General features: G+C 42.5%; 1 protein-coding gene across 3 annotated transcripts in view; it reads left to right on the forward strand.

The window, feature by feature from the left end:
* Positions 1–23,629, forward strand: part of CDHR1 (cadherin related family member 1) — a 73,056-nt gene that overhangs the window by 18,609 nt on the left and 30,818 nt on the right. The window contains exons 6-14 of one of the 3 annotated variants that reach the window (XM_054637540.2): positions 1,939–2,059; positions 4,419–4,553; positions 5,206–5,263; positions 10,366–10,461; positions 18,475–18,620; positions 19,436–19,486; positions 20,304–20,393; positions 20,888–20,974; positions 22,678–22,794. In XM_054637540.2, coding sequence (XP_054493515.2) covers positions 5,245–5,263; positions 10,366–10,461; positions 18,475–18,620; positions 19,436–19,486; positions 20,304–20,393; positions 20,888–20,974; positions 22,678–22,794 — 606 coding nt within the window. In that variant the 5' untranslated portion in view covers positions 1,939–2,059; positions 4,419–4,553; positions 5,206–5,244. Of the gene's footprint in view, positions 1–1,938; positions 2,060–4,418; positions 4,554–5,205; positions 5,264–9,325; positions 9,614–9,787; positions 9,883–10,365; positions 10,462–18,474; positions 18,621–19,435; positions 19,487–20,303; positions 20,394–20,887; positions 20,975–22,677; positions 22,795–23,629 lie in introns of those variants that run through there. The other 2 variants (XM_054637539.2, XM_077183309.1) reach the window with 2 other exon arrangements.

The following is a 23,629-nucleotide window of genomic DNA, read 5'->3' on the forward strand; positions in this document are numbered from 1 at the left end:
GGAGGGGATAAAAGGCTGGGTTAAAAAACAAGAAAGGCAATGCTTGAAGCCTTTCAAAGTGGTGTGGTGTTACTGTGTATGGGTTGAAGCTTTCTGAAATTGTGTGGTGATGCTCTGTGAGTTGTGGCTGTCTCAGCTACAAGGTGCTCCTTAGATCAGTGAATAAGAGTGCTTTTCTGCTGGGTTTTGTCATGTTGTTTGGTCTTCAGCGCTGATGCCAACCTCGGGGGGCCAAAAGACATATTCCTGAGGCATCCTTTGGGGCCTGCCTGGTCTCTGAAAAGCAAATCTCTGTAGGACATGCTTCAAATTGTCTCCCAAAACTGAGGTGCACTGGAAAATGCTGTCTTTGCTAGGTGGGTCCTCCATACAAAGCTTCCTGTTTGCATTGTCTCAGAACCCTGTGTCCCAGTCAGGGCCAGTTGTGTGGGCTGTTCACTGAGCAATGCTAAAACCTATTTGCATCACAGATTTCTCCCCAAGGGATCAATATGCCTGTATAGGAAGATGTTTTCATCAGAAAAAAAAAAGTGTGAAGAAATCCATCTGTTTATGAATGCTATCAGAGAAACAGTGAGGTGGTTAAAAACAAGATTCTATATGAGCTGTGATAATGCAGTAGCATTTTCAAGTCCCTCTTTAAAGTGTTCTTTCTGACTCAGTGGCTTTCCTGTCGTTAACTTCCATTACTTGAGAAACCATAAATGATGGCAATTGTCGCTCAGCTCTTATCTTGATGTTGTTTGAGTGTACCAAGGTTAAACAATTCAGCATTTTCCTTTTACTTAGTTAAATATGTACCAATACTGCTGCTTTATTCTGCACACATCTTCAGGAGCGTGGTTGATGAAAAGAGAGAAAGCACTCTGTGTGTCTTGACCTTAACCTCATAAGCTCCACCTTTGATAGTCTTTGAAAGGAACTCCTCTTAAATTTCCATTAAAGTCAGGACTCAGCAGTTTTTAAAACAGATCCTTGAGTCTGAGCAATAAAGTCAATCTACTCTTCACAATTTTATTATAAAATGTGCTTTGCACTTTTTCCTGTCTTGTGAACAGAAATTTCTGTTTCCTTCCTCAACATTCTTTCCATGCTTTCTTTTGTTCCTAAACACGTCAAGTCTTCCTCCTTGTCAGTTCTCATTGAATAGAAAATTAATATTTTGCCTCTTGCCACCATGGTCCCTCACCCTTTCTTTGTCTATGTGGGATCTCAAAGAAATTCTGTGGTCTGAATTTCCTCAGGTGCTGAACTACATTAATTTGTCTCCATGAACTTCTGTCCATGAGACTGACTGGAATGTATATTTTCAAAAAATATGTTGTAAAATGGGGCTGCATTGCCTTTTTGCTTTCAGACACTAATTTTGTACCAAGGACACTTACAGGATTTGAACGTTTCCGTTTCAAGGCCCCATATAATCATCTTAAAGCCATAGTATGAGAAGGGATTTTTCTGTCATTTAATTTGTACTTCAACATTCACTGCAGTAACTTTGGACTGTGTAATTTTAGTTAGCAGGTGTGAAAGTCTTTTCCCAGATATTTTATTCATTCTTCAACTTAACATCTATTGTTGAGATTCTTGCTATGTAGTTCTCTTGATTTATCTTATTGATAGAATGTTAAAAAAAAGAGCAATTAATTACACATTTTGAGATAAAGTACTAGAAATTGTGGGAGGAGATGGTGAGAGCACAGTGCTCATAGGTGGAACTAGTAGGAATGAAGAGACAATCTTTGGGCTCTCACCAGGTTAAACTATTTTGAGTATACACACACTGATTGTAGAAATTTCTCCAGGCAAAGAGTAAATAGTTGATGGAAAATGTAAGTGAGAATAGAGCAATAGTCCCATGTGGTTTGGAGGTAAATTACTTCAAAGCTGAGTATTTAATATTGTAATAGAAAATTTGTTGACACATATCTTATTTTCTAGGTTAGGGAAAAACACTGCTTTGGTCTGAGGCTGTCTGGATGCCCAGGTTTCCTCTGGACACAGCAATCCAAGCAAAGGCTGGTGGATGCCCTGGCCAGTGGGATCTCCATGCCCTAACAAGGTAAGTACCTTGTCACTTAGTCCAGTGTGAGAGTTGCTGACTTGTGGGATTCCCTTTTGAGAATGGTTTAAGGCACATCCCTGCATTTCCAAGAGATATCACAGGAAGAGACACCTGCAGTCACAGTGTCATACATTTATTTACCTGAATAAAATGCAGGGGCTGCTCACCCCTGTGGCCAAAGTGCTGGTGTGGCTCAAAGCTGATCTCTAGTGAGGGCTTTGGTTCACCTGCAGTCTTTGCATTCGTGCCATTCCTGCACTGAACAGCTGAGTCTGGTCACACATGGCAGTGAAAGGAGCATGTTTCATTTTCATACATGCCCTGCTTCAACAAGTCCTGTTACAGTCTTGTAAGCAGGACATCCACACAGGGATGCCCAGGGCATGCACACCAGCCAGGAGATTTATGGAGAGAACACAAGTTCTTCTTTGCTCTGCCTAAACAAGTCTCATTATTTTCTCAGCCACACTGAGTAAACTATAAAATCTTGATTTATTCATTATTCACACCCCAACTCTGAGTTATATGTATAATTTTTACAGGCAAAACAATGAACAATACTAGTTCTTTCATAAATAACTTGGACTGCCTGTCTGCTGCTAAATGGCATCCTTCACACAGATCTGTGTCATGCTCCACAGCACCACATCCATCACAGATCATGCTGATGGAGTGAATGTAGGCTATCTAAATATACCTGGATATTCTAGGGACTATTTGTTCATTTTCCATCCCTGTCAAAAGAAAATGAGGAGAGTGATTCGTAGCTCCAAAGAAGCAAAGTTACTGAATTGTAAATGGATTTTGCAGTGGTCTTTAAAAGCCTCTAAGCTAGCAAAATGGATAGCAGAAACTTTAATTACTTAGCAGCTGCAGAAAATGTTACCCTTTTCTCAGTTACCTGCAGCACCTTTTTTGCAAATGCTATAAAACACTTTTTGGCAGACTAAAGCCAGGAGAAGCTGTATCTGAGATGAAGTTACTTATTTTTCCCAGGAATTCCCCAAACCTCTGCTGCCACCCACAGTGAATGACAATAACTCATGATAAATCATGCAAGCAAATGCTCTGAGATTTTTGTTGTGAAGGCTAGCATTTTTTTCTGATGGGATGAAAGTACCATCTCTTTACCTGTGTGGAAAAAATGCCCACCACATTTTTTTGGCAAAGCACTTTTGTTGTCTGTTTTAAGGCCACTGTGGAAATGCTAAAATTGGTAGATATTTGGTGTTTGCTCTCCCTCTGTTTGCCTGACATTGTAATTTCTTAATTCCTTTGGAGATTAGAATGTCATAGGTGAGTGTTCCTGTTCTTGTTATCCAAAATAGGGGGGGTTCAAACCCAAGGGGCTCGAGTTGATATAATGCTTGTAGTCACCTCTCTAAATCTTGGTTTTTCTTTCCATAAATTGGGAATGTTTTCCTTCTTCAGCTATGTGGGTGTATCTTTCTCAATCAGATGAGTTACAAAGTCTTTTTCATGCTGTCTGTTTTATCAGATAAATTTTTTCTGGTGAGGGTGGTGAAATAGTGGCACAGGCTGCCCTGAGAAGCTGTAGATGCCCTGTCCCTGGAAACATTCAGCAGCAGCCTGATCTAGTTGAAGGTGTCCTTGCTCCATGCAGGCCTTTGGACTAGAAGAGCTTTAAAGGTTCCTTCCAACACAAACCATTCTATGGTACTACCCAGGTTTCACCATTCTCCTGCACACTGCTGAGGTTTAGTGTAGCTGCTTAGTGGAGCTGCAATATAAAAAAGGATCTGTAGACAGCTGAGTTACAACTCATGTTCATTAAATTCCTTAAACCAAACAGTACAGTGTCACTTTCAGCCTGGAATTACTGAACTAAGAGAGGTTTATAAATTTAACCAAGGTCACTCATGATCACAGCAGTATCTTTTGATTACTTTTATGTGAATTTAATGATCTTGGGTTGATTATTTATAGACTGTCTGGGCTAGATATGAAAACCCCCATGTGTCAGAACTGTAACAATGAGCTCATTTTCCTTTTAGAATGTTAAATTTGTTCAATTAATAGCAAGAAAATAAAAGTGAGAGGAAGAAAGAGTGTTTATTTGTTTGCATTTTAATGTGTCACGACTACTAAAACTTCCACGTCATTTTAACAAATTTGCCTATCCTAAGTGATGAGAGTGGGCTGTGGAGAGATGCATAAACTCTCATTTAGGAGGTGAGATATTTGTTCTGGCAACCTGGAGAGTTTAGTGATAATGGCCAAGGGCTCAAGCACACATCTCTGATTAGATTTAACCACCAAGACATAGGACTGGTTCTCTTTTGTAGTTCCTACTGAGCAATGTTTGACCTATTGCAAATCTGTTTCTCTCTCACAGCTGGTAATTCAAAATGTAGAGATGGACCTTGAAGACTTCTGAGGGACTTTAGTCTTTTCTCTCCTGCCAACAAACTGGCCCAGGTTCTTGCAGATTCCCCAGTTCCTACAGTTTATCCCAGCAATCAGACAGAAGGTATGGTGCTGTGCTATGAAAATGTAAAATCTGGGTCATGTAAAATTCCTCACCACCAAAACCAGTCATCTGAAATGTAATCAATAGCTGTTCCTGGATTTCCAGCACCATCTGTATTCTGTATTGATGGAAGTTGGTGGAGAGTGATGATATGCCCCAGTCCAAGTCATCTCTCAGTCCTTTGCAGGGGGATTGTTAGGAGAAGGAATAATGTTGTTTGGGCAGGCAAGAGTGTTTTGTTTGGTTTGTGGTGGGAGCTGTGTGTTTAACTGTGTCTCAGCTCTGGTGAAACAAGAGTGCTCTGAGCCCTCCCAGGTGCCAGCCAGGCAGCAAACACCCAGGCAACAAGTGTGATCATTACATTTACCTTACCTCAGTGTGTCCTGCTGCTCCTAAGGTGTTTGGAGATCAGCTGAGACAATTCTTGCTCACACTATGCTGTGGGACTTGCTACTGAACTGACCCTTTGGTGTGCAAAGGACAGCCCAGCTGGGGCCAGGGCTGTTAGGGTGTCTGTCTTACCTATGGTTTATGTCATGGCCCCTTCCTTTGCTTTCAAGCTAAAAAAGAAGTTCCCAATCACTTTCAAATATGTGAGAATAGAGAGAGTTTTGAGAAAATTTGACTGAGGCTCTACTTCTCTCCTTTGCAGAATTGTATGAGGAATTCTGAGTGAACTGTGCTGTGCATAATGCCTCCAGGGATCTATGGTAAGTCCCACAGCCCCTTTTAGCATGTGATTTACAAAGAGAAGGCCACAGTGTGATTTGGTGTCGTTCTGCACATGCTGAGGTTTATATAAAGGGTGCAGCACTTTCTGTGTTGAATGTACATGCCCAAATGTGCACACAAAAAATGCTGAGTACTCCTCTCCAGGGTAATGCCTAATGTCATACAGACCCCAAATTCAAGGACAAGCATATAAAAAAAGTAGCTTAAACTATTGTTATATGCGTGTGAATTTTATTACTTATCAATACTTGTCCAGAGCATAGAACAGAGGAAAATGGAAACACAAAATATGAAGAAAGTACACAGTAGCTAAAAAAGCAACACAGGACAGTGGAAAATAATATCTGTTATTTCTTTCATTTCATTTTTCTCACGATTTTTAAATTGCAAATCCACGTAAGCATCCAAAAGCTGATTGAAATGCAATTCATTAAAGCCTCCCATTTATATGCCAAGCAGGCATTCCCCAGGTGGGCAGCTCTAATGTGATTGCTCTGAGGTGGAAGGGCCACCCACGATGTGGAAAGAGTAATTTCCCAATTTCCCTCCGTGCCAGCTCAGTCAGAGCCCTCTGCTCAGCCTGCCAGCACAGGTGGCAGCGGTGCCAGCTGGGATTGCAGTGGCACAGCAGGGCACTCCCTCCCTCAGCTGTGAACAGGCAATGCTCCTGGTGGCAGTGCTGTGCAGTGGGAGGGGCTGTGCTCTTGGGGAAGCCTAGGTGCCATTTTATGTTGGCATCTGCTGCCAGTTCTAATCTGGCCAACGTTTTAGGCTGTGCTTTGGCCTGGGTTCAAGAGCAGCTGTCTTTGTGGGACCCACAATTCCCCCATTCAGGGTTGTGTAAACAGAAAAAGTGCAGCTCTTGGTAGTGGTGAAAGTCCCTTTCTTGTCAGTCGTATTTGATTAAGAAGTATTACTAGTCTTAGGCTTAAGTTTTAGGGCTAAAAAAGTGAACATAGTGGGGCTCAGGATTTTCCAAGATTCTCAAAGAGATGAGAGTTAACAGGGTAGGAGCTGGCCTTGCATGTGGCTGGTTTTGTGTCTGGCCCCTGTGCCCAGCAATGATCAGGTTTCCTGATGGGAATTAGCTTTGTCTCAGGGGAAGAAAAGCATCCTTGGCTCAGGGCATCCCAGGGACTTCTCAGTGCACAATCCAGCAGCTCTACAACCATGCAGATGTACACCCCAGTACACTCCAGCTGCACTCAGAAGAAGTCTGAAAAATATTCACTGCATTATTGTAGCATCCTTCAACATTTAAACTTAAATTGTATAAAAATTCAGGTTGTCTAACAAGCTGTAGTAGATATTGCTAATCAGTCACCCAAACTTCCGTTCTAAAGATACTGGAATCTTTTCTGGATGTTTTTTGTACTGAATAGTAAACAAAACCCTGGGAAACCAGTTGGTCCAGATCAGGTGGGTATATTTGAGATCAGATGGGTATATTATATTTTTCTTTTATGTTTCTTGGTACTTGATATGCTAAAGATGTACAAAATAGCAGGTTTTTTCTACATAGAGAGAGGGATCCTACCATTCCCAAAAATGTTGGGACAGAAGGTACTGCTTTCCTGAAACCCCCTCCTGCCCCTGTTCTTCCAAAGGAGAAAATTCATCAAAATAAGCCTGGATCCATGGGCTGTGTTGGTTTTGATCAAAATGTATTTTCTGACAGAAAAAACAACTCTATTGAATGTTGCTGTGTTAGGTATGGCTCTGGCTGTGCATAGACACAGTTTGCTAGGTTTTCAAACTGTAAGGGGATTAAGAGCTCAAACTCATTGAAATTCAGGAGGTAGGCATTTTGCTTCCTTGGAGATGCAGGCCCTAGAGATTCAGATCCCCAGGGGATGAAACCAGGGGAACAGACAGCTATTAACTTTGACAAGAGCTCTCCATCACTTGTTCTAGGAAAATTCTCTGTACAAAAAAAATCATGTTGGTAGTTCTGGGTTGAGGAGGCAGATGAGAAGACATTTAGGTGCTATTTCTATTTTTTTGGGGCCACCATGCAGATCTATTTCTGTGACTTTTGTCAGTAGTTTAATTCTATTTTTGACAGAGGTGGGATGATTAAATCTACAACAGGGACTAAATTTATATCCATCTTCTATATGTGTATCTGCTCCCACACAGTTTTCAGCTTTGGATCACCATATCCTGAATTTAAATGCACTAAAAATACATTTGTTTTTCATAGTTGCCTGCTGCAGGTTTCCCTGGGCTTTATAGGCCAGTGCTGCAGTCACAGATTGGTTCAACATGGAGCTTTTGTAAATAGTGCTCTACAAATATAATCACACAGAGCCAGAAGAAAGGTCTGATCCCATAGGAGATGGTCAGAAAGAGATCAAGATGTCAAAGAGCCTTCCCCTGGTTTAACTTCTGAGCTTCTGGCAGGTGATCGTGTAGTGCTGTACTGAGCCAGGCTTTGCATCTATGTCATCACATTTGTTAGTCGTCCATGAACCCAGTCTTCATTAATTTGTCTCATCCATTTGCAGCCTTCTTTTGCTCTCTATACCATTCTCTGGTAAATTCCGTTATGGGTGATGAGTTTTGTTAATATTGGCCCAAGAGTTTTGCTTTTCTCCTTTGGAGGGCCTTACAGCTGACCTGTTCTGCAGGCAGAGGTGTCCTGCCAGCAGCACTGCGGATCCCAGGGGATCTGCAGATGCCCACAAGCCCTGTCCACAGCATGGGAGCAGCACAGCACTGTCTGCAGCAAAGGCCTCTCCCATGGCCCCCTCCAGCATTTGTCAGGGTAAGGTTCACCATAAATGTGTGATAGGACCCAACTGTCAGCTCCTTCTGTAGGAAAAATATCTTGGAGCTGCCCAGCCTGTCCCTCCCCCGGCTGAGTGATGAAAACTGTCCCTGGGGCCCTGCCCATCTTCAGCTCTGCACCCCACAGGCCAGGGCTGGGAGGGGAGGCTCTGCCTGTGGGGTCATGTCTGGGGAACAATCCCCTGCTCCCTTCTGCAGCTTAGCAATCAGTGATAAAACGTGTGTGTGACTGAGGGAGCCAAAGCTTCCACTGCTGCCCTGTGTGAAGCTGCTTTCCTGGCTCTGCACCCGCTTCCAGTGTTTGCACTGCATGTGCCCACCTCACCTGTGCCACTGCAGGCACCCAGCATGTGCAGCTGCTGCTATTTTTTAAGGCACTGGGACGGGGAACTCTTTGACTGATCAATTCCTTGGACATGTCTTTCACTCTGGCTCTTAATTAACCCAGAAAACTCCATTAACACATCCTTAAAGAGCAAGTGCTTCGCTGCAGGTCAGGTTTAAATAGCTCAGCTCCCATGTAAACATCTCAGTGCTTGGCAGCCAGGTGCTGCAGGATCACAGTCACAGAATCATCTGAGCTGGAAGGGACCACAAGGGTCACTGAGTCACATACTGTCACTGATGGAGCTCCTTTCAAGCAGGTTTATCTGTGAGCATCCTCAGTGTGGCTGATTTTTAACCATATACTGTATTGAAATATATATTTTTTTAGTTAGTGAAAACACCTTATATGTGTCAAACCAAGCAATTTTAAAAAGCTATTCTGTTAACTTTTTCAATGTGTTGATGGTTAAACACACTTCTTGTATGTTGAAAATTTTCTGCTGAAAGTAAAAGATGCTTTCAGCAATTCATGCAGTTTAAGAATTAAATGATCAGGCCAACTCATAAAAAGAACATTCTGCATTTTTAATGCAATCTTGTGTATTTTTTTGCTATCATAAGTGCTTTCTTTTAAATTGTAACAATCATTTCTATTGTTTTTGCTAATACTAAATTTTCTTCTTTTGTAGTTTCTCAAGATTACCAGAGCTAAAATAAACTTCTATTAGCTCTTAAAAACAGATAACTACCTTAGAGAATTAAAGACAGGGTTCAGGAAGAAAACAAATTTCTACTTCACCTTCTCTTTGACTTGTGTTTGTACAGCACAAATACAGTACCAAAAGCAAAACATGAGAGTTACACTGATTCCTCCAAATCTTGTCTCAGAGATGAGTCCCACAGCTCCCTGCAAAGTAATTGGTCTAATTAGGTGGTAGGAAGGAGCTTCTTTAAATTCCTCAGAAATTAAGACGTGTCATCCGCTTAACATCTTAGCATCTGTTACTGCCTCTTCCACATTTCTCTGCTACATCAACCTGAAGGGCACTTTCCTAGATGTTTCAGAGAGATAAAAAAAAATAAAAATAAATAAAACCAACAAAAACCAAGCCCTTATAACACAGAAGAAGTTGGCTCTTTCTTCAGTGGGATGAAGCATGTAAGGCATTTCACCCCCTCCTTATTTCTAAGTTTGGTGCATGTTTGCCTGGGTGAGTACAATAATCACTTTGTTAAGTAAAAATATAGAGAATACAAGCATAACCTTAAATCTTGTAGTTATCCTTACTGATGTGGTAATGTTGTTCTGAAATATTTTCCATGGCAACTGGTCCTTGTGCAAATGTTACCGTCTGTGTTTATATACTTGCAATTTTGTTTCAAATGGGCTATTTTGAATCTCTTAACAGTCAGTCAGTAGAATGACAACTAATTTGTTGTTTTTTGTTTTTTTTTAAACTTTGCTGTTGTCTGGCAGCAAGTAAGTATTTAATTATGGCTAATTGCTCATGTAGTAGGCATAATTTTAAGGCAGGATGTGCTTAGAACACTGGGTAAGAATATTTGGTAAGGTACCGAGGCACTGGGAAAGTTTCAGGCTTGTATGTGTGGAATAGAGGAGAGGTATTCCATCATTGCAAGCTGGAAAAGTTCATTTTTCATTGAAGCTGTCTGGAAGTGGTTGAGTTTTTTTTTAAGAGAGATGTTTCTGTTGGTTGGGAGGATTTTTATATACTCTATTTCCTGCTGTGTGAATACTGGCACAGTGGCACGTAGAAGTAATTTTATTAAAAATATCTATACAAGTACAGTTCTGAAAGTCCATTGCAGCAACTGGGTGTGTTATGCACTCCTAGTATTCCCTGAACAGCTCCTGTTTACTGAGAGTCAGGTAACTGAGACAGCCAAATAACTGTCACCTACAAAATGCTTTTGTTTGGCTTCTGTTTTGTTTTAATTGCAGTTCAGGCAAATTATGCCCCCTATTTCTTTGATAATGGAGCCAGAAGCACAAATGGGAACATGGCACTTCTCAGCCTTTCGGAGGACACGCCTGTTGGTCAGTATTAAAATTTGTATGTTTAAACTGTGAAACTGAAATTGCTTGCTCTTATGATTAACATATATATTTTCCTGTAGGTTGTTGTTATTTGCTGTGATCTTAGATGTTTTTTTCTCAAGCTTTTAATTGGTCTCAATTTAAAATGACATGTTTGAATTGTAGCTGCAATTTAAAACATGAATTCTAGCTCCCTCTTTTTTTGTCTGCCAATCTATTCATAGCTTCAGAGCTCAGACCTTTGGGGTCAGAAATAAATTCATGGTGGGAGGCTTCTTAGCAATTCTATAAATGCTTATGAGAAGAAAAAATTACTAGAAATTAGGCTATCAGCCTTGATAAAAGTAAGCTGTACATTGAAAAACTAAGGGGCATGATTTTTTTCTAAACACATTTTTAATATTTATGTACAAATGGTAGAAAATGTTTCCACTTGCAGTAAAATTGTTTTGTCTAAATAACTGATGTTTTTTAAAAAGGTTTTGTTTTATTGAAAATTCAAAAATGGATGCAGTTTACAGATTTCAGCACTCTGAGGCAGGTCTATTTATGCTTCTTTTAACTGTAGTTGCACTAAGAAAAGTTAAATAAGAACAAAAGGTGACTTACAATCAATATTTTCTGTGGGGGAAAATAATCTCCTGAGACCTAAGCAATTGCATAAAAATAGATATTAAGTGATGAACATCACCTTTATTTAGGATTTTCTTCTGTTCATCTGCAGCTTTCACAGGGTGAATCAGAAAAATATTTAGTTAATGCAAGCTGGGTACCAAAGCACCCCTTTACTCGTGCCTCATGCAGAGAGGAGAGCTATGGCTGCTCAGGGGGTGCAGCCAGACACCCCCTCCCAGGGCTCAGGCAGCTGGGGAAGGCCAGGATGAGGGAGGGATCAGAGGGCACAGCCTGCTCTGCCAGCCTGACACTGCCACCCACGCCTTCTTAAAGCAGACCAAGGTCACTCTCTGCTGGGAAGCAGCTGCCTGGGTTTGCTCAAAGTCTCCATTTCTGACCCAGTGGTGTTAATGTCATCCAAGACCCACACTGGGCCTGCTAGAAGGTGGGGAGGGGGTATTTGGAAGCAGCAAAGTCTCCTTTACCTGCTCAGCTTGAGAAGAGGAGGGGAAGATGGCAGCACATAGTGTAGAAGTGACACATCTTGACAATGGACTTAAAAGGAGCCTGCTTATGATGCAGCAGGAATTTGCTATAAGCTTGATCAAGCTTAAGTGGAAACCCCAGCTTGAAGGCCAACAGTAATGTAGTAATGTGGTGGCACTTGCAAAAGCCAGAGGCAGACCAAGGAGCTGAAATTTTTGCTGTACTTCTGCCTAGATTCTCATGGAAACCACACTTAGTTCAGGCTTGGCAATCCCTATGGTTCTGCTGATAGCTGGAGGTATTGGAATCACTTGTCCAAGTGTAGATAAGGCTGTAATCCCAGACAGCCACAAAATGGGACCCCAACTCAGTTTGTTTGGAGTGGTGCTTGCCAGCTCTGCCACTGAAACCTCAGGCAGTACAACTCATTTGTCATCCAAGCCCCACTCCCTGGTGTGGTGCCAGCCTCTGCCTGCCACCACTGGGAGCCTCCAGGCACCTGCGTGGGGATGAGGAGATAAAGATGGCACATAGCCACAACATGGGCAAAAATGTCCCTCCTGTCAGGACTGCAGCACCACATGGTCTCTCAGATGACAGCACTCCCTGCAGCAGTGAAGTACAACAGTAATTTCCACTGCATCTGATCTGGTGCTCTAGCAGCCAAAAAGGGACAGTGTGCCTCAACAAACAGCAAAGCAGCAGTGTGAGGGATCAGAGCCTGTGTTAGTGCTCTCCTAATTAGCCTGAGTAAGAATAATGAGATATATGTAATGGGCTTCTGTATGTGCTTTTGTAACATTAGCAACCAGACTAGGAACATGGAGGTCTCTGGAGAGTTTGTACTTTGCTTGCAGCAGTGATAAAGCTCAGGCTGCTCTTTCTTGAGAGCTGCTGTGCTTCCTGCCTACTAGCTTCATCCAGAATGTGCTTACATGTGTTTAAATTGGCTGGCTTGTACTTCTAATTTGATGTATAAATGTGCTTTAAAAGACAAGAGAGAAAGCCTCTCTGTGAAAACTCCAAAAGACCTGTAGGAACCCTTGGGAAAGAGAGATAAGACCTTACTTTTGGGAAGACCAAATGTGATTGTTTTGTCACACAGCTTCCAGTGCTTCTTTGGGCTAATTCCCAGAACAGCTCTAAGTACTGCAAGGTCCTCTCTTCTGAAAGCACTTTCAGAAGTTCCATTGGAACATGGTTGCTTGGGATTTGCTTAATGCAAACTGCTGCTGCCCATGTCAGCATAGCCACTCCTTGGGGAGGCTTTGGCAGAGACAGTCACAGGGAAGGGCACAAACAGCACTGACACTGCAGTGCTGGGTGTGCTTTCAGCTTTGTACAGGGCAAGAGGACCAGAGTTCACATCAGACCACTGCCAGATCTTGGTGCCAGAGCTCAGTGCTAAATGGCTACCAGGCTGGCCCTTTCCTGTGGCACTGCAGAGGAGAATATTGTTCTTCATCACCTGCTCTGATCTCCTCCAGAAGCAGGAGGAGGCATCTGGTCTCCCATGTCCATGTGCAGTCCCAAGCATCCACACTCCCACAGTTATCTCTCAGGTTGAGCAGGATGATCAGTGACAAAACAGAGGAACTAAAACTTCCATATGTTTGATTCTGGATGGCTGCACTCAGGTTTATGTGCTGCAAAAATGGACAGGTTGCTATTAGATATCCCCTGTCCTTACATAAAGCTTGGAGTCATGGGCAGGATGCTTTTCTTGGCAGCAGCTGGTGTCTGAGTTGTGCAATGCCACAGACAGCAGCTTTAATAAACCTCCAGAAATTTTACAGTCTTTGACCCTGCTGAGATTGCAAGTGGTTGGCAAAGTAGTATGTGTTAGTTTTATTCCCAGGCATCTGTAGGCAAGGGATGTGGAACATTTGGGAATGCAGAAAGGACATGATGAAGTCTGTGTGTGGCTGTAGAAAGAGACATTGCAGTTCTGCAGCTGTGTGTGAGTACATCAAATTCATTATCATTCTTGTATCATCCTTAACTTGACCTTATTTTCCTTTGTCCAGTTTTGATTATTTACACATGGTTGTAGCTTTTGTACCAACCTATCATAAAACCATCAAGTACTATTTCTGCATGAATGCTTGAAAGTACCTGCAGATTCCCAGATCCTATTTATTGCTGCAGGGCTTGAGAGCCCTCAGGGTAAGAGAGGCCAGACAGCAGCAGCCCCTTCCAGTGCCAGATTTAAGAAGAATGGGAGGAGTTATGAACTGAAATAGCAGTTGGTGTTTGTGTTTTGGTGGGGCAGGTGGTAATTAGCTCTTTGCATGTGTACATACAAAATGTGCATGTGCTCCTAATCAAGGTCTTAGGGCAGGAGTGGGATGCTATTTCAGGTTGTTTGTTTCATCTTACCTCATAATCCTGCTAAGCCTCATGGTGGGGACAGAGTGGGGCTGGGAACAGCTGCAGAGCAGGGGATTGAAGCGTACTCAGAAGGCCTAAGTTCATTACTCTCTCAAAGCCCAGCCATCATCAGTGCTCTGTAGATCTCTGCATGATCTCCTTGCATTTCCCTTTCTGTTTTTTCCCTTGCCCCCAAGAAGGCACTTTTCCCATTAAAAGCCAGTTTGCAGTGGCAGTTCTTTGATCAAAGCTACAGCTGCCACCTACTCACCACTGGGTGACTGATCCCTTCAGATCCCTCCATCCTTCAAGCTCACCCTGTTCCTACATGCTGCTTTCTTCCTTTCTTCCCATCATTCACAGCTGACTGAGGAGAGCCTTCTTGTCCCCTGTGGCACCTATCATTCTTCCCTTGTTTCTGTCACCCTGCTCCACCTCTAGGCAAGCTGGGAGCTGCCAGAACAGCAGTGTAAGCACAGCCTGCTTTCTGCACCCCTGCAGCAGTGCCAGCGTGCACAGAGCAAAGCCCCCTGCAAAGCCAAGCACTGCACAGAGATGCTTTGAGGACTCACAGGTGTTACAGCCTTCAATTTTGTTTAGATTATTCTGAAAGAAACTGCAAGTACATCAGAAAATTGCACTCAGATGACTCCTCCTTGGAGTTGGTTGCCATGGGTGCTGCAGGGACATATTGCTGCTGTCCATGGGGTGATGGTCCGGGCCCTGTGCTCAGCCCTTGCTGCCATATCCCATCTCTCCAGGTCAGGCACTGGCAGCTGCAGGGTGTGTTTTGGCTGCTGCTGATGCTGCCATGTCTCTGCTTTGGCAGCTGGCTGCTGCACCAGGCTGCAGGGAGGGAGCAGGAGTCCCCTGGGCACGGTCCAGAAGGAGCAGTAGCAGGCAGTGAATGGGGAAGGGGCTTTGGGGTAGTCATGGTGTGTGTCCATGGCCTCCAGGAGCCTGTGCTTGGGGTGAGCTTGGTGTGAAAACAGCCCTGTGTAGCCTTTAACTGTCCATCTCCTCTTCTGCTGGGGAAGTGGGCCCTCGGCTGAGAGAGGTGGAGAGCAGACATGTGACCCTGGGCTAGGTGGTGTTTGCTGTGACATTAGGAACAGAGGCGTCCTGTCCTGGGAGAATGGCCACACATGTCCCTCTCAGCATCTTCTTAACAGTTGTCAGCTGTGCTGGCAAAGGACAGTGCATGAATCCAAAATGTGCTTGGCTTGTTTAACTGACAGGGAAAGGATCTGATTGCTGGGTGTTGCACAGCAGAGAGGGAGAGTGTGTCTTCAGTGAGAAAGCAAAACCAGTCCCAGAGCCCAGGGCAGAAACTGATTAAATTTAAGTCAAAAATGAATTAAAATAGAGCAATGACATCATGAGACAGCCATTCAGCCCAAGTGGCAGAGCAGAGAGCAAATGACTTTTAAGCTGCAATAGGAAAAACAGAGTGAAAAAGCCTGGCATGGCTCATGGGAGGAAGTCACAGCAGGAGGCAGCAATAGTGCCCCAGGACTCCCCTGTCCCAGCCTGCTGCATCATCCCCTGGGTACTCAGAGTATCCAGCTCTTCTAACTGTGGCATTTGCCATATCCTCAAGTAAAGACTCTTCTATTCCCATATTTTTATGACAGGGAGAGGGTATTTACTTGGTATCCTCTGGTAAGATTTTATCTGTCTTCTTCATTTATTTCCTTTTTCAGCAAGTAGAGGCAGCACACTGAGAACAGATTTTTAATTGGCATTAACACTGTGGTGAGAAGTGTTCCTGGGGGTGTTAATGATATGGAGGGTACTGTGCAGCGAAATTACAATTTGGAAAAAATAAGGAATTATAATGAGTTAGAAAATAAATTTTGATCCACAATCTAATTTAAAAGGCATGCGAGTATTTTGTATTATGAAAAATGAAGTATCAGCTTTAGCTAAAAAGCAAAGACTCCAGTGTAAAGATCAATGAAGTCCATCATTACTTGCTCAGAAAGCTCAGTAATCTCAGTCTGTACTAATATCAATGTTTCTACTCATTTAGCAGCAAGGAAGTTCCTGTCTTCCTTATGAGAAAATTCTAAGAAATGTAGGAAAGGTAACTGTGAGATTCAAAGAACCAGCCCAAGTTTAATGGGTTCACACAAAGTTTCAGTCTGTTGTTCTCCAGCCCTGTGCCCCCTGAGGAGGGGTTTGCATTTGTGTACTGCTGGTATTGGTATTTCAGGGCAGCCCAGCAGAGACTTGGTGCCTGTTGGTTGCTCTCAGCTCCAAGAGAGCCCAGATGTGGTGTCCATCCTGCTTCTCCACAGCACAGACAGCAATGCTCAGCAGCTGCTGCAGACATCCACACAAGCTAGAAACAGGCAGGACAGCCAGCACTGAGTCAAGTGCAAGGGACAGGAAAAGGTGGCAAGAAGGGCAGAAAACGACTGAGAAGTAGAGACAACTAATGACCAAAAAAAAGGCTGCAGAAAAGCACTATATTTATAAGGATATCAGTGAGATGATGGCAATTGGCACCTTAAATCTTCAATTGGATCCAGCTGTGATATTAAGACGAAGCTTTTAAGAAAAAAGAATAAATAAGTCAGTGCTGGTGCTGCAGAACCCTCCAGTTTTTTAATTTCTCTCTCTTATATAGATAGTTGAATCAGGAAGCAGGTGTCCTTTCAGGATACTATTTTATATCAGTCCCAGTTAGTTCCTCTCCTTTCATTTCCTTGTGTTTAGAGAGTTGTTACAGTCAGAAGTGTCTCATCATACTGCTCATTGTCTTTCCCTAATAATTTTCAGCGATAACAGTTACAGATGTGTTGTTATTTTCCATTCTGTTTTGTAGGAAAAGTACAAGGAAAATGTGGAAAAATGGTTTTTAGTTTTGTGAACTGTTTTGCAAGTCTGGGTTATTTGTTGGCTGGCTGAACCAGCTCATGACAGGCTCTCTTGTTAGTGTTCTTGTGGGTGCATTGGTTTTTGCAATGTACCATTTTTCTGTACAAAGGTGCCCGAATATTGCCCTGATAATTATCACATGAGAGTTTACTCCTAAGTGAGCACAGATTCCACATGGTTTAGTACAATCTCTTGCTATGATAAGAAGACAGGCATGCTTTGCAAATGTCACCACTGATGGCTGGATGTCCCATGGCACTAAGGCCCCAGAGCAGCTTCACAGTTTGAATGCCGAGAAAGAAGCAAATGAGGTTCAAAAGGTTGCCTTGCAAAACTGAGGAAACCTTTGAGAATCTGACCTGTCAAAGATGTGGGCAAAGCTCTAGAACTAAGCACAAACTTACAGATCTGGTCAGTGATCTATGAAGAGAGGAGAGAAGAAAAAATTATCATTTTTGAGTACTGAATTAAACATCTGTCAAACTCAGGGCCAGAGTAGCTCAAAACTGAGCCTTAGTTCTTTAACTTTATGCTTCTTTAACTTTATGCTGACTTTCTTAGCAGGGTTCCTTCCATCCTGTGTTTGGCTTGCATGCATGAGCAAAACTCACTAGTAACCAGTGAGGCACTTGCTGCAGTATTTCCAGTGCAGAGGGCTTTGCTAGATGTAAAGCAGTTTCTGTGCTTAACCTCTCCAACCTGAATGTCTCAGGTAACTTACCCAAGGCACAGCAGATAGGAAGGAAACAACTACAGTGCTTTATATTTCAGGCTCAGTTAACTGGTGTTTGTAAACTGCTTGAAGTTATTTAGATGAAGGTGTTAAAGCATAATAGAGTGACAGATGTAAATTTAAAAAATAATACTAATAAACACTCTTGCCGTGCTTTGAAAATATGGGTGTTATAACTCCCCCAGGAATTATCATTTATAATACACAAAGTCAGCTTGATGGAAAAACTGGCACCAACTTCTCAATGTATAAAAATAGAAATAACTCTTTCTCCAGCTTCTGAAGTAAATACATTGATGAGTTTGAAAAATTTAATAATTGGTATGAGCATGAGTGGGTGTGTCAAGTAAAGAATGTAATGAGAGAGAGCTAATGAGTGGGAGTGAAACAGGAAAGAAGACTTTTGCATCAATTAATCCTGAAAGTGGGAAAGTAGGAAATGTCCTTGCACCTCCCAAGTTCCAGAGCTCAGATCTAATCCTGAGGGAGCTCTCCCTGAAGGGAGATTGCCAGATTCTCTGCATGCTAGTTTGCAGTTCTGTTGTTCCTACAAAGAGGTCTTTGAGGGCCTTTTGGTGCTGCTGAGATTGTCACCCACTTGTACAACAGCATCACTTCTGGCTCACCTGGGCTGAGAACTGCCCAAGAGCTTGTCACCTATGTCACTCTTGGGTATGAACAGTATTGACCAGGAAAGGGCCTAAAGTGACAGAAACCAGCACTGATGAACTCAATTAAACCAGCTGGCTAAAAAGTTGCCATCAGGACTATTGAACTGTCTGCTTTTCCATACTTCCCAGTAAGTGGGCTTGATTGACAAAACCTTTTCCTGCTGCAGGGTGGCCAGGTTCCTAAGGAACAGACCAGTGAAACACTCCCTGATTTAAATAACCACAGGGGAATGCTGTTGAATATCAATTTTTCAGGCACCCACGTGTACACTCTGAATGGAACTGACCCAGAAGGAGATCCTGTGACATATGGCCTGACCTATGAAGCTGGATCAAGGCGTTACTTTTCTGTTGACAAGAATCTTGGAAATGTTACTTTGATTGAAGAGCTTGACAGAGAGGTACAATCAAATGGCACCACTCCAGGTGTTTGTGGAATTTCAGTTTAATTTGATCTGAGGCTTTGAGGGACAAGGCCAGTTTATTAGCCCCTGAAGCATGTACTTTGCAATTCTAGGACATTACACTTCAACTATCATGTTGCATTCCAGTTGACTTGTGCCACTGACATTGCTATCAAATTTTTTAGCAGCTGTCTCTCCAGCTTTTTTCAAAAGAGAAGTATATTCTTTATTTCTTATCTTCCCCCACCCACACCCCATCAAGAGCTTAGGGGCAGCTACAGTCATCAAATCCTCAGACAGGGGAGTCTCCTGTCATTAGGAAGAAGTAGAGATTTGTGTAAGCAGTGTTTCAGGACACTCCTCTAGTACATCACAGCCCTTTAGCCAGTGTAACTGTGCTGTTAAAGATGCCTAAATCCAGCCTTATTCTGGGAAGAAGGCATTGAACCCTTCATATCTCCTCACTGAGAAGCTTACACAATATTTTGTAAACCCTTTAAAAATCTGTACACTAATACAGAACAATTTTAACCAAAATGCCATTTTAGGGAACATTTCTTGAAAAAGGAGACTGATTTTTATGAGCACTTTAGGAAGCAGCAGGGATTGCCAGAGCAACCATCTCCTGATGGTAGCCTGAGAAGGTTCAGGGAGCTGGAGCTTCTGAGGAATCTTCCTGGCCTCTGCTGGGGTTGCTCTATGATATTATTTGTTACTTTCATCTGCCTGCCTAGACAGGTTTAAATCTGCAGTCCCTTTTCCAATCAGGACAAAGACCATCTCTCTTACAAAAGAATTTTCTTCATTTACAGAAGGAAGATGAGATTGAAGTTATTGTCAGTATTTCAGATGGCCTGAGTACAGTAAGTATTTAATTATGCTGTCACTTGTTAAAGTGTCTGTCCTCACATACCTACTCCTATTAAATTACCTTAACGGGACCATCTCATTTGATCAGAAAATATAATCTTATTAGAGCCTTACCTCCTGTTCCAAGAGCCACTGAACTCACAGTTACTCAAGTCTCACTTCATCTCCTTGCTCAGCTATTTGAAGATAATTACAATGAAGTGTGAGCTGAAATACTGACTTAGCAGCCTGCAGAATTACAGCAGCTTCCCATGAAGTTTCACTGCCAGCACAGTTGGATTTGTGCCTAAGATCTGGAGGCTTTTTGGAGAAATGTGTGACATTAAAGGAACTAGTGTTGGGTGCCCAAGAGCTGCCTGTCCCCACCCCCACAGTGTTTCTCTAGCATGATGTTAAGAAGATTTGCTTAGGCTAAGATGGTGGGGTGTTTCTTGTCTGCTGCTAGATAAAGCTTTGTTCATCTAATCATTAAGGACTTATCTGAGCCTCCAGTCCTATTTCCACAGATTTTCTTGGCATTTTTAATTTATGGACTGATGCTGTCAGGGCCAGGATGGCAGTCTGCCAGTAGGAGGATGTGGGCTTCATCACTAGAGGTTCCACAAAAGTGGGCCCCTCTTCTTATCTACAAGACTGGATAAATCTAGAGCTCTTCCTCATCTCAAACAAATGAATTGAGATTATTACAAGAAATGTTTGAGATGTTCCAGCCTCCCACAGGCACAACTGCCCTGGAAATCTCTGTAAAAGGGAAATAATGGGATCCATAAATAATGGGAGCCATAATATGCTCTTCATATTCCACTCCAGGTTTCTGAAAAAGTCAGGATCCTTGTAATGGATGCCAATGATGAGAGCCCAGAGTTCATCAATACACCTTACATAGTCCAAGTCCCAGAGGTTGGTGAAGTTCCTTTGCATACTGGAAATATACTTCTCTAGGATGTAAACAGGGGCTTATATGTTTTCAGTAAAACAACAAGTTGTGCAGGACAGACTTGCATTCTTTTGGTTTAGGGTTTGGGTAGATATTTAAAATTCACTGCAAACTTGGGGAATAAGTTTGTAGGTACTTAAGGTGTGCTATTTTGGGGGTAAGTTCCAAGATGTGAGTCTATGTGAGTTTTTAGAATTGGGAATAGGGTAGAAGTGGGAATAGGATACACCCAGTCTTAGCTACAATGTTCTGTTATTTTTATTTCACAAAGTGTTTCTTCTTGTTTTCCAGTTTTAATCTCTTCCCTCTTTCCCTTCTGCTCTTTGGTTCCCTCAGTGCTTTTACATTCTTTCTACCATCACTCTCCTTCTGCCTCCCTGCATGCTCATGTTTCATTTCTTTTACCTCACCTGGTTTTCTGTTTCTGTGTGATTCTGCTAACTCTTTCTGGTCACAGAACACTCCCTCCAGCAGCAGCATCTTCAAGATTGAGGCAATAGACAAGGACACAGGTTCTGGAGGAAGCATCACCTACTTCTTGCAGGTAAAGTATTGTCTGTACCTTCACAAATTTTTCTCTCATTTACTGAGATTTCAGAAAGCAGATTTTAAAAAGAATTTGGGGGTTGAGTGCACTGCTAGTGCCTATAGGATTAATTTTGTACCATGCACAAGAAAATAAGCATTGGCAGAAGGGATGTTGTTTGATTGCAAGCAGCCAAGGGTGATCCAGCAGGCAGCAAGGGGAGCTGGAGTTGCCACTGACACTCCTGTGCCTGCCAGCAGGACCCCTCATGGCAGGGCTCTTAGTGGCCCTTCTTTTGGCATGACAGGGAGAGCTAGATTAGCTGGTAATCTTGTATGCTTATGGGATTTCTAAAGCATGAAATAGCTTTCTTTAGGGAGCAAAACACACTGGAAACGTAAATGTGCCCTTCAGTGTAGCAGGCTGGTGCATAATTGATACCAAGATCACAGTGTGAAATGAGAGGTACTAAATCTTCTCCCTGACAAAGCAGTGACTGCCTGAAACCACCCTTTCAGTTGCTGCCCACTGGTGAAGAACTGAAAGAGCTCCAGATTTAAAGCTGAACTTCTGTATTACATATCTTCTGTATGCCACAAGGGCAATGTTTTGCATTATGTCCTTCAAATTCCTCCTTCCTATAGGCAGTTTCATCCAGGTTATCTGCAGTTCCCTTTATTCAAGAGGAAACATGAAAAAAAGTAAACAAAAGCAAAGCAAATTTGTTGCAATATTTAATTTTGGATAAGAATATGAAGACAAGTTAGAAGATATTTACATAGCACTAAAGCTAATCCTGTTAAGAGCTTGGGCATACTATGAAAGAACACCTTGAGTGCCTTGTTGAAATTTAGCTTTGATTTCACAAATTATGATCCATGTGCAGGATTCAGCTTTGCACAGGGCTCTTTCCAGACAGCTGATAGTCTATGGACCAAGGGGCAGCAATTTCAAAATTTTATGTCTAGTTTATAATATATTTGTGTGGCAAAAAGGATTAAAAATATGTTGTTGAAAAAATCTTGCCATGTCTTTGGGCACAGTCTCTGAGAATCCTCAAGTTGCACAGAAAAAATCTCTCCATAGGTATGATAAAGGCAGATGGTGATGTCTGCTGAAATGGCCAAGATTATCTGACAGTGGCCATCGTGTCTAGATACAGGAACAGAGGTGTTTGTACAGATATCTCCAGTTCAGAAGAATGGAGGGAGGCATTTTTTAGGCCTCTTTTAAAATCAGATGTCCTTTAGATTTTGTTTGTACATCACAAAAATCACCAGACCACCACTGTGTTTGACAATAATCTATACATGCAACCTTCCTGCTTTTTTTTGAAACCAGTAGAACTTTGAAACACTATGGGGTGACACCATTTTTTTTTAATTCCTTTTCCCTTCATCTTTTTTCTGTTAAGTCTCCCTACCTCTTTCCATGCAATTAACTGAGTTAACCAAAAGTGTAAGTTTTCACAATGAAATACTAAAAGATTTAAAAAATCTACATTACAAGTAACTGATTTATTCTTAATAATGACAGACTTGTGGTTGGTTCATGAATTGTTCATAAACACAGAGGTGAAATTCATCAAATGCATTATTCACCCAAACCGTGTCATTATTCTAGTCTTCTCCCTCAGCAGATGAAATAAAAGATGAATCCCTGTGGCAATCCTATCTCCACATGTGTAATCCCTGGCTGTTTCTCCTTTTCTTTCCTTCTAGAACATCCATGCTAACAAGTTCACAATAGACCGTCACAGCGGCGTCCTCCGCATCAAACCTGGGGTCACCCTGGACTACGAGAAATCAAGAACACATTTTGTTGTGGTTGTAGCCAAGGTAAAAGGCTTTTATGTGAGACTGGAGGAGGTGGGGTAGTGTTTGAGTGGGACCAATTAGTTTGAATGCAAGTGCTGCTGAAATGTGGAGGCAGCAGAGTTACTCCTGCTGTAGCCTCTGGAGGCATGGGGGGTAACGTGGAAAGGTGAGGGAGTAAAGGTAGCAGGTATTTGCTGCTGAACAACATCTGGAGGATTTGGGAGGGGGTTTCCCACATTTCATTCATGTCCCATGTGCCATGGGACTCACCTAGAAGTGAAGGGTTGGTGTATCCAGCCCTGGCTTCAAGAAGCAGCAACCTGTGAGCTCAGGGCTCCTCATGCTGCCCAGGGCACAGCCCTACCACCACAAGGACAGACCCTGGCAGGCAGACGGGCCACAGCCACTACCCACAGCTAGACCCAGCACAGCACAAGTGATGGATTTCTTTTCTGGAAATATCTGTGAATGTTCCTTTTTCTCACTTCCCTGCAGCCTCGTGGCAGGAGCTTATTTAAATCCTGTAAATATTACTGCACATCCCTTCTTGCCACTGTCTTTCCCAGCAGTACTGTGCCTGTGACTGCACATGCTAACAGGCATTAGAAGTTTATAGATTCTGAAGTCTCTCAATCCTGTGGGGACCTGTCACACAGACAGACTCACATGGGTGGAAAGAGGGCAGTTTTGCTGTAACTTATGGGGTCTTGGAGGTGCTCATATGTTTGTTTTTTTTTTTAATGTATGGACCTTTTCATGTATTTTTAGCCAAGGTTCATTTGAGGAAGAATAACAAAATTTGGCTTAAATTCTACCTTAGGGGCAGTAAGGAAGAAAAAAAATCAGTGTATCTTTT

Source organism: Agelaius phoeniceus, chromosome 9 (assembly GCF_051311805.1).
Source record: "Agelaius phoeniceus isolate bAgePho1 chromosome 9, bAgePho1.hap1, whole genome shotgun sequence".
Taxonomy (NCBI): Eukaryota; Metazoa; Chordata; class Aves; order Passeriformes; family Icteridae; genus Agelaius; species Agelaius phoeniceus.